Here is a 10,420-nt window from a genome sequence, read left to right as displayed (position 1 = left end):
GTCCCTCAACCAAACAAATTAACACTTATTTCGACAGAGTGAGAAGATAGAATAAAGCAGAAAAGGAAATCAAAGGTTTAGAGTGGTGAGAGAGAGATCGTTTGGAGTGACAAGATGAAGAGACACGATCTATAGATCTGTGAAGGGTCTAGAGAAAAACATGCAAGAAGAGAACTACCATAAACGTAAATCTATAGATATGTGAAGGACTAGATCTATAAATTTGAGGATCCAAATCGTTTCGACAGCGATGGAGCTGACGGAGATGAAGGAACATGAAACCATATCTGAAGATGACACCGAGACCAGATTTGAAGTCGAAGAAGTTAAGAGAGAAGGAAGAATGAAACCCAATTTGAGCATAGAGTTCAATCGGACAAGAAAGGAGACATAAATGACGAGAGAGAAGAGAGGAGATGTTGCAAACAATGAAACGATGTTGATCGTGGGGTTGAGAATAGTGTTCCCTAGGATTATAATCTCAGGATAAAATTGGAGCTCCAACTAGCCCCAAACATAGAGTAGGCTATTATAGCCCACTCCACCCTACTCCATTCTTAGGCCCAAACAAGCTCTATGAGTTCGTAATGAAAGTTTAACAATATGATTTAGTATGATATTTTCTAAATAAATTTTATTTTTGACAATATGTGAATGCAAAAGTCGAACTTGAGTTTGATATACAACCAACACACGAGATTAAGCTAATAACAAAAATTGAGAAAATATTCCCTTTTGGCAAATAAACTAAAAAAAAAAAAAAAGGTACATTTTAACATTAAGCATGTAAACTTGGAAAAACTTGAAGGATAAGTTAGACGTCCACGTAATCGGTTGGGTCCCACATGTACACGTCCACAATTAGCAAAACACAGCCCTAACCCTAGCCTGAAACTTTCACCATCTTCGTCTTCTTCCTCTTCACAACCCTAATTTCAATCCACTTCTCACATTCTCAGCACAAAAACATGCTTCTCTAATTCTTCCTTCACACGTATTTGACCTCCACAGATGCGAAGCTATGTCTCTGGAAGCTTCGCTAGAACGACGAAAGCAGCCCCAAGCTCCCGGGACTGGCAATGGAAATGGCGTCGTCCCACCCCCCGCACAGTCTTTCTCAACCCACAGGCTTCGTCTCCAACCCAAGGAAGATCACAAGTCGGAGAGCTATGAAGACCTCCAATTAGAATTCAGTCCGGTCCTCTTCAGCATGCTGGAAAGGCACTTGCCTCCGAGCATGCTCAATGTGGCACGCGACCTTAAGCTTCAGTACATGAGGGACATTCTACTCCGATATGCTCCCGAGGGTGAACGCAACCGAGTAAGCGTTTTAAATTGTTTCTCTCTATATCTGTGATGAATTTCAATACTTGTTTGCTTGGTTGCCTGGTGAATGGAGGAAGAGGAAGAGAAGATGGTGTGTTTTTTTTTTTTTTTTAATAAAAAAATTGTTTTATAGGTCGAAATGCAATGTTTAGCAAACGCCGGATGATCTTATGAGTTGTTTGCCGGACGTCGTTTGTAGGATAAGGATTAAGATTTTTAGTTCCATTGTTATGCGATGGTGGATCAGAAGGCGGGAACATAGTTATTTGAATATGTAGACTTTTCACTTGGCTGATGGAAGCTACAACCGCATGTTAGTTAAATTTATCAGTAGAATGGGTAATTAGACTTTTATGTTAATATGTCAAGCAAAAAATGAGGGTAGTATTTAACAAATTTTCTCCTCTGCCAGTGAGGGGATGATCTTGACTTTTTAAGCAAATTTGATGAAAGCAAGGGGGAGGTGTCAATGGTTCTTCCTTATTACTCGTTCAGAATTCTTTCTTTTGGTCTTGAGCGATTATAATTGGAGGCTTTGCATTCAAGTAGCAGTCTGGGAAGTCAAGGTCTACTCCTGTATATTGTTTCTATATTTGATTACTTCCATGTTTCTTTGAAGAATTTCCAGAACAGTGGATTAAATTTTATATAGACAAAAAAGGAGAAAGTATGTAAAGTATGAAGAAAGATAAATTCAAAAGCCTCAATAGAGCTTACAAATGGGAGCCTTAGTTAGATGAATAGTAGTAGGGGAATCATTGCTAGAAGTGAAGTAGTGAACTTCAGTTGGATCTGCGTCCTGAAAGATGTATTTAGCTTCCATACATTCTATCATTTCTTTCAAGCTAAAAGTTTCAAACCCGAGCTTTAGAAATACTGAAAAAATCTTGACATGCATTGTGACCAAGCATTGCCTGGAGAACTTGGTGAATGAATTCCACAAGGTTTTTTTTGTGAAACATCCCAGCTAATGACAAAATGCTTGACTTGTCAAGTTTTACAAAGAGTTTATGATCCAATATTTTTTAGTTACAACTCCTATAGTAAAAAGCATGGTTTAAAATTTACCAAAACATCGTACTTTTTCTTAGGTATACAAATAATAGGAAATATGTAATGATTTTCAAAGATAATTTATTTTTTTAAAAAAATATTTTCCTTCTAAAGTATAGAATGGGTAATACGAAATATATATCAAGTGTGTATTTCTTTCTTCTTTTATTTTATCATGAAAACTGGCCACAAGATAAAAAAAGATGAACAAAAACAAATATTGTTACCCGTTTTTGTTATTTTTTCTAGATAAGTATCATAATCAACAATATTAATCTGTATCATGACAAACAACGTACCATGTCCACTTTTGCTCTTTCATGGTTTAAATTTTATGGCCTTTTAACTCATATAATTTCAACTCTATTTTCCCAATTGGAATACCTTTTTGCTACTTCCATCACTTGTTGCCAGGATCTTCCTTTTTTTTCTTTTTGGTTAATCTCTTACCATATGTGAAATTGTTTCTATTTAAAATAACTCTACTAATTCAATATTTTAAGTATAAGAAACAAAACTTTCATTGAGATCCAATAACAAGAAACAGGAAAGACTGCAATTACAAGTACATCAGAGGCATGAAAATACCCATAGGGAACTTTTTAGCTTGGTCACTAGTTAAACTCCCACGTCCTAACCAACTATTCTGTCTTAGCTCCAGATGCTGTTTTCTTTGGGTGCCTAATTTCTGGTACAGTTGCATACCGGCAAGCTGATTTCACTTAGGCACATGCCTAATCTAGCACTGACACTTTAGTTTCGCTAGCATGTCTGTGTCGGACACTTATTAGTTCTTTTAGCTTATTTTGTCAGTCAGAAAGGTGATGTGAACTACATGTGCTTGGTGGTTAGCCAAGAGAATCACCTTTGAAGAGGCCTTCAAATAGGTGTCAATCTGTTGCTAATTTGTTCAATGTTGCGTTCCAATCACCTTTTTGTTACCTTCTTGATGCTTTTTGTGCCCAAGAAAAGTAAGTTCCTGATTTTTTTTCTTGAGTGCATTCAATTGAAATACTCTGTTTTCATTCATTATCTCTTCATAATAGCAAAGAGCAAAAAAGTAGCTTTCCAAATAAAGACATCTCTGTGCCTAATAATGCATAGCTTATCGCATTTGATTTTAAAATCTTAGTCTTTGAAGTTGTGTTGTTGAAAAAGAATATTAATGCTCTATGTTAACTTAACTACCATGGGTTGGCGATCTAAATGGCAAGCTGTAAATTTTGTTGTCCTTATGGTCATGAGTGCAGACCTTAGTAGTTATGCAAGTTGAATATAAAATATTCTAAATTCTCTTCTCTGAGCCTAATATTGTAAGTTTAGATAGTTATATTATAACATTATTGAGGTGTGTAAATTGGTCTAAATTGTTATTATCGTTTTTATTGAAAGAAATCCCCAACTTTAATTCACTTTGTGTTCTAGATGTAATTTACCTTGTAAAATTTACAAAAATGATTGTATATGAATTTTGTACTCGATGCATCTCTCATCTTCAGGCAAGCAAGAAGCTTGTTTTCTTAAATTACATTTTGAGTTTAATAACATTACCGGCTTATGCATGAGAAATTTAACAGTTGAATACAAGGGCTTATAATGGCTGCCTTTTATAAATATATTATCTGGAAACATTCTAATATATTATGTGCCTCGCTCTTTCATTGTTGCACCTCGTTTTGATGCTTCAGAGCTTTTTTTTTTTTTTTTTTTTTTTTTTTTTTTTAACATGGTTTGTGTTGTGCTTATATAAATATTGGCATTGAAATAGCCGAGTGATCAAGTGTCCTTCCAGTTGGTTTGTCACTAGATGGTTTATCATTCTTTCCGTGATTATATCCAATTTCAACAGTTTCTTGAAGCCAGTGGCCATTTAACAGTGCTTCGAAGAAGTTCTATCAATAATTAACTATTTTTCAAGAATGGCTTATCTATCCTATCTCTTTCCAGTGATTAATGTAGTTACCCATCATGATCCATGATACCTTTAGCCATTTGCTTCTAGAAATATACATCCATGCTGGGTGCAAAGCAAAACATGTAATATTGTGCTTATCACATTACATGATTTAATATGAAGATTCAATGTGCAAAGAAATGAATGCTAGCTTATTTGTCTTCCCGAACTTGTTTGGCCGTATGCCTTCTGTGATATGCTTTTTAATGGGTATAAAGATTTTCTCTTCATATTATAGCTAGTTTTGAACTCCAAAAGAAAAAAAAATGGTAGCCAATTTTAAAATTGTAAGCTGTTCGGTGATGTGATTGTTGATTATTTATGTATATTCTTTTTTCTTTTTCTTGTGACTCCTACCATGTGTTTGCCTCATTATTGAAATTTGAGGAACATGAAACTTTAAGTTAAAAAAGGAAGGGGAAAAAAGAAAAAAGAAAGAGAGAGAAAAATGAAACTATGGACGTGGATGAAATAGAAATGCATGAAGTTCTACTTGACTTCTCCTACCCTATATCACATTAAATTAATAAAAAGGAAAAGAAAAATATTTTAGATTAAAGTTAATTTAATTATTTAATTATTTTTTTTAAAAAATAATTATTTAATTATTTCATTAACCAATGGAAGTTAGGATGTTTCTACGTATTTTCTTCTACCAAATGCTGCTTTTCTCATCTGAAATATTCTGTTACCCACAATTTCATGTATTTGAATTATCAGGTTCAGAGGCATAGAGAATACCGACAAAAGATTATATCAAACTATCAGGTAAATGCAAGTCTTAGCTGTATGCAACTGAGTTAGCCATGCTTAGACTGGTGCAAGAATTTATGGAGTCCTGTCTTATATGCTTCAAAGTCATCTAATGACATAAATTTTACATCATAAATTGGAATCTTTGACTTCTTTGTATTTTCAAGGACCATATTCCATGGTTTGTCCTAATGGTACTGGGTTTGGATGGAAGTTGAAAAAGAAGTCAAAGTCCTTGAAGGCAATGTCGTTCTAAGTAAAAAAGAAAAAACAAAACTAGCAATTGTCTCTCTGAGATCTTGATATACTTTTTGACTCTTTATCTTTATAAAATTTACAGAAGTAAAGATGTGATCTTGATATTTTGTAATGAATCTAAGTGTACATTTTCCCGATTCCATGGATAGTTACTTACAGTACTTTCATATTATGTTCCCTAAGTTGCTATCCTACTCTTTGCAGCCATTACACAGGGAGCTTTACAGCATGCATGCTGCAAACTTCTTTGTCCCCTCGTTTCTCAAAGCTATCAATGAGAATTCGGAGGAGAGCTTTAGACGCATCATGTCTGAACCCTCTCCAGGAATTTATAAATTTGAAATGCTTCAACCACAATTTTGTGAAAAGCTGTTATCTGAGGTATCATAATTTAAATTTTGTTAACTTGTTTTTTTTTTAACTTCCCTGAGATTTGGTTTCTGTGTAATACTATTCTCCTTTTTTAGGTGGAAAGCTTTGAAAGATGGGTTCACGAGACGAAATTCAGAATCATGCGACCAAACACAATGAACAAATATGGTGCTGTTCTCGATGACTTTGGTTTAGAGACCATGCTTGATAAGTTGATGGATGATTTTATACGTCCTATATCAAGAGGTAATACATTTGAGTGGATTACTCCTTCAAAGTTGTTTTCATGTAGAATGCGAGAGCCATTATTTTTCTCATGTTTTTGTTTTTGGTGTTGTGTAGTTTTCTTTCCAGAAGTTGGAGGAGCCACACTGGACTCCCATCATGGTTTTGTTGTAGAATATGGAATCGATAGAGATGTGGAACTTGGTAGGTTTTAATACGAACTACTTCATTTTCTTGCTCTCTCCTATCAATCCTTTTCTTTTTAACGTTCTCATTAGGAAGAAAACCCCCCCTTTCTTATGAATGCTTTTGTTAAATATGACATTGTTAAAAACGTATGGAACATGGTTGTGCTTCCAGTTACTTTTTCTCCACTCACCAATCTCTTGCTTCTAAAGTTTTATATAATTTACTTTTATCAGGAAACTCATAAATATTCGCAGGGACCCTTTTTTTGTTTTTGTAACTTGCATATATAGTATATCGATACATTAATGCATCTTTAATATGCTCCAATTTATAGGTATCAATGTCAGTAAACCTCCCTTCCTCTCCAGGAAGAAAGCTTTCCATGCAAATAAGCATTTGGTTGAGATTTTTTTTTTCCTTTGGGTGTGTGTGTGTGTGTGTGTGTTAAGTTATACCTTCTATCCTTATGCTTTTATGTGTGTCTATTTCATCCTTGTACTTTTTGGAAGTTTTAATTTCATTCCTGTAATTCATTTATTCCAAAAGTTCTTATTGTTAACTAATGGTGTCAAATTTAATGGAAAACTAATGAAGCATTGATGTAGTGCTATGTGTTACTTGAAACTGGACTGTATATGACATTGAGGCTGTCTACTCTGTTTTCAACTACAATTGACAACAAATATTGAAACTTTTAAGAAGTATAAGGACAAAGTTGATACAAATGTGAAACTACAGGGAGGAAGAGGATGGTGTAATAATTTAACCTACTTCTGTATTAACTTTTAGTTCTTCACATTTTTCTTTATAGACATACATTTATTGAAAGTGGAGATTCTGTAAATGAATAGCATGCGATTAAACTTTAAAAGTTCAACCATAATCTGTTCTCTCTTTGCTTGCTGCTCAAGATTGTTTGTTCTGTAATTTAATGTTTGGTCCTTTCGATTCGGTTTCCTATTTATTTTTGTCTGTAGTTATTGCAATCTGTAAATTGTGACGTCTGTTTTCTTGTTCTGTTACTTTCTGTTTTATATTCATCTGTTGACATTCAAGCTATAAGTCAATTTTATTTGAAAATGATTTTACTGTAGGTTTTCATGTGGATGATTCGGAAGTCACATTGAATGTTTGCTTGGGTAAACAATTTTCTGGTGGTGAACTGTTCTTTCGTGGCATCCGGTGTGACAAACATGTTAATACAGAGACCCAATCAGAGGTATGATAATCTCAAGGACACCTTACACCCTTATTTTTGTATTTCCTGTTCATTCCTCTGTATTTCAAGCCTGCTTTGTCAGATCCAAAAGTTTTGTGATTGTGAATCTTTAGATTTTCTTTAGATTCTGCATACATAGCTTAGCTGCTGTTGAATCTGGATATTTGTTCATTAAAATTAACCATTAATATAAAAGATGAGCTATTGGGATAACTAATATGTTCTTCTATAAGAATATTAATATGAGAAGTCTGGACATTTAGGCCTTGGGAACATGAAAGCCAGAGTATTTTCTATTTTTACCCGACAATGCAAGTGTGACTATACATTACAAGAGCAATGAGTAATCTTTCTTAGTAGTGCTCTATGGTGGGTGAAATTTACGGGAACGGTTTCTGTATTAGGAAATCTTTGACTATCTCCATGTTCCTGGGCATGCGGTTCTTCATCGTGGTCGTCATCGGCATGGTGCTAGAGCTACAACATCTGGGCGTCGGGTCAACTTACTTTTGTGGTGCAGAAGGTATTTTCTCCTTACTTTTGTGGCGTCGGGTCAACTTACTTTTGGGCGTCGGGTCAACTCACATTTACTTAGTGATTGCCCTATTCCAAGTAAGAGTAAATTGATGTGATATTTTGTTCAACAACGTAGGCCCTGAATGGCAGAAAGTGATAGTAATCTTGTCGGATATATTTATTTCACATTGCACTTCTACATGCCATCCAGCGTTCGGGCTGATGCTAAGCACAAAAGTTCTTATCATTAAGAATTAGCTTACATTGGATGAATTGGGTTATTCGTATACACACTTGCACATACACTATATATATATTGACCGGAGACGAATTCGATTACCGTATACTAAGTTTTCTGTTATATCAATATATTATTTAGTAAAGCCTGATTCTGAGTACTAAATAAATGCTCATGTGACTGGTTGAGGTTTCATGCATTTTTCAGCCAGCTGAAGGCAGTTAATGCTTGCCCATTAAATTTCTTTGACCTATATTGTGATCCATTCTCTTTTTGTTGGTTGGCTTTAAGGTATGTTTGGGAGTACTTGTTTTCTTAGTGAAAGCATTTATAGTAAAAACATTTTTAATTATAATTAAGTTAGTAAAAAGTGTTTAATAACAAATGATGTTAAGGGTTGGTTTTATATATCCTTGAAAGTGCTTCGGTGCTTCCTAGTCAAGTAGTTCAGCCAAGAGCAGCCAAGAACACTAAACCAGTGGAATTCTTTCTCACAAAGCACTTTAAAATGCTTAAGGTGCTTTTGACTTTGTCTAAAATGCATTTTTTTTGTTACGTACATGGTTTTGAGTGGGAAACGCAGTCATATATGTACACAGTACAACATATTGTGCTCATCGCTTTTCGTGCTTTCCTCACTATCGTTTCTCTTTTTGGCAAAATCTTGTTATAGTTCTGTGTTTAGAGAGTTGAAGAAATACCAGAAAGATTTCTCCAGCTGGTGTGGAGAATGCCAACGTGAGAAAAGAGAAAGGCAACTCCTATCGATCGATGCAACGAAGCAGGTAGGATTCTATCTAACAAAGTTCGAGTACTATCAAGTCTTTTCCTCAAATTCAATCTGGTCTATATCTCATGTCTCCAGGAGTTACTTAGAAGGGAAGTAAAATCTCCTCCTTGAGCAGCCTACAAGGTGAAAAACTATGGTTGAGGAGCTGTAAATTTAACCAAATATGAAGATGATGTTCATCAGATTTGAAGTCTCTTCTGTCTTAAAGCTTTCGCCATGTGCAGGTAATGAGTGATGTCCTGTATTATTTCGTGCTGCATTACATTTTGCAGGTGTAGCTGTACATTTGAAATGTTGTTGATAGGTGAAATTATTATTATAGCTGTCAGAAAAATTTAACCAATTAGAAACCTGTTTGTGCCGAATTGGAGTGAATTAACATGTATTCTTAGCTTATGATACTTCCCATACGTCGAATTGAATATTCTGTTCATAGTGCAGCAATTTATTACACTGCCCATCAAGTCAGGGACGGCAATGAGATTGGATTAATGTGGCGAAACAAATTTTGGTATTGAGTTTTTTTCGTTGGAGAGCGTTTTAGTTACCCTTTTTTAGCAATGCCACATAAGTTCGTGTACAACTTTTTGAATGTTTGATAACATCTTTGGTTACTTGATTTTGATTCCGATTGCCACCATGATTGTTGCTTGTTGTCGTTGTCGTTCTCTTTCCATTTTATCTTCATTGTTGCTATCTTTCTCTCTCTCGATCTCACAATAAAGTCGAGAAAAATCTCTAAAGTTATATCGATATTTGGACCATGGAGTAATTTTAAGTGTAATTTTGTGTGTTATTTTGGGGATTTAAATATGTGGGGAGGTAAAGATCTTCCTTGATATAAAAATTAGGACTGATAAGCAACTGCCTTTTTGCAGGTGTTTTTGAAATTTCTTTTCGAAAGTTTTGATTGTATAGCTTTTAAACATTTACTTGTTATTACGCTCGTTTGACACTAGGGGTGCAAGGAAGAATCGAAAATTGAAAAATCTGTTGAAATCGATTTTGACTGCTTGTCGGTTTAGGTTGAACTGCTCAGTTGGGGCGTTTTGGGTAAAAAAAAAAAAAGGAAAAAAAGAAAACTTGAAATTCTCGGTCGGGTTCGGTTAGGCAAAAATTAGAATCCGAGTTGGTCGGTAGTATAAATATAAAAATGGTTGATTCTAACATCAAAGAATCCATTGGTCATTTTGGTGAGGAAGCGCCCAAATAGCCTCCAGACTGCAACTTTGATTATGAGGATTGCAACGTTTTAGTTTTACGAAAAAAAAAGGGTGCATACAAATATGTGGATCGGCCCATACCTATGCTACATGTCATTGGTGAACCGAGAATCGAATATACAAAATTGTTGGTCTAAGTGGTTGGTTGACTCGGTTTTCAATAAACTCTGTCTGTTTCGGTTTCCAAATTTCCATAAATTGATTCTGCTTCAATTTTTTTTTTTTTTTTTTTTACTACAAAATACACAAATATGAGGGGATTAAGTGGAGATTTTGTACGGATGATTCATTCTCAATCTTCTAA

At 34.7% G+C, this 10,420-nt stretch overlaps 1 protein-coding gene across 3 annotated transcripts; it reads left to right on the top strand.

Annotated features, from left to right (window-relative positions):
• Window positions 1-874: 874 nt before the first annotated feature.
• Window positions 875-9,530, top strand: LOC120067975 (2-oxoglutarate and iron-dependent oxygenase domain-containing protein CP2-like). 3 transcript variants are annotated; one of them, XR_005479059.1, is made up of 10 exons: window positions 875-1,321; window positions 5,054-5,101; window positions 5,549-5,725; window positions 5,812-5,962; window positions 6,059-6,145; window positions 7,225-7,349; window positions 7,754-7,872; window positions 8,777-8,888; window positions 8,969-9,117; window positions 9,335-9,530. XR_005479059.1 is itself a non-coding variant. In XM_039019633.1 (9 exons), exons 1-9 carry the CDS (start codon window positions 1,022-1,024, stop codon window positions 9,002-9,004), a joined length of 1,155 nt encoding a protein of 384 aa, XP_038875561.1. In that variant the 5' UTR covers window positions 875-1,021; the 3' UTR covers window positions 9,005-9,399. The 3 variants fall into 3 exon arrangements, 1 of the variants encoding a protein (XP_038875561.1); XR_005479060.1 differs by having other exon boundaries at window positions 9,330-9,530; XM_039019633.1 differs by having other exon boundaries at window positions 8,969-9,399.
• Window positions 9,531-10,420: the final 890 nt, after the last annotated feature.

The sequence above is a fragment of the Benincasa hispida genome, chromosome 12 (assembly GCF_009727055.1).
Source record: "Benincasa hispida cultivar B227 chromosome 12, ASM972705v1, whole genome shotgun sequence".
Taxonomy (NCBI): Eukaryota; Viridiplantae; Streptophyta; class Magnoliopsida; order Cucurbitales; family Cucurbitaceae; genus Benincasa; species Benincasa hispida.
This window is presented reverse-complemented; position numbering and strand designations above follow the sequence as displayed.

Bases quoted from the DNA above. Each gene is read 5' to 3' on its own strand.
- LOC120067975 (XM_039019633.1), top strand. From the start codon at position 1,022: ATGTCTCTGGAAGCTTCGCTAGAACGACGAAAGCAGCCCCAAGCTCCC. The intron at 7,350-7,753 runs GTATGATAATCT...TTTCTGTATTAG, and splicing joins ATACAGAGACCCAATCAGAG to GAAATCTTTGACTATCTCCA. The intron at 8,889-8,968 runs GTAGGATTCTAT...TCATGTCTCCAG, and splicing joins CGATCGATGCAACGAAGCAG to GAGTTACTTAGAAGGGAAGT.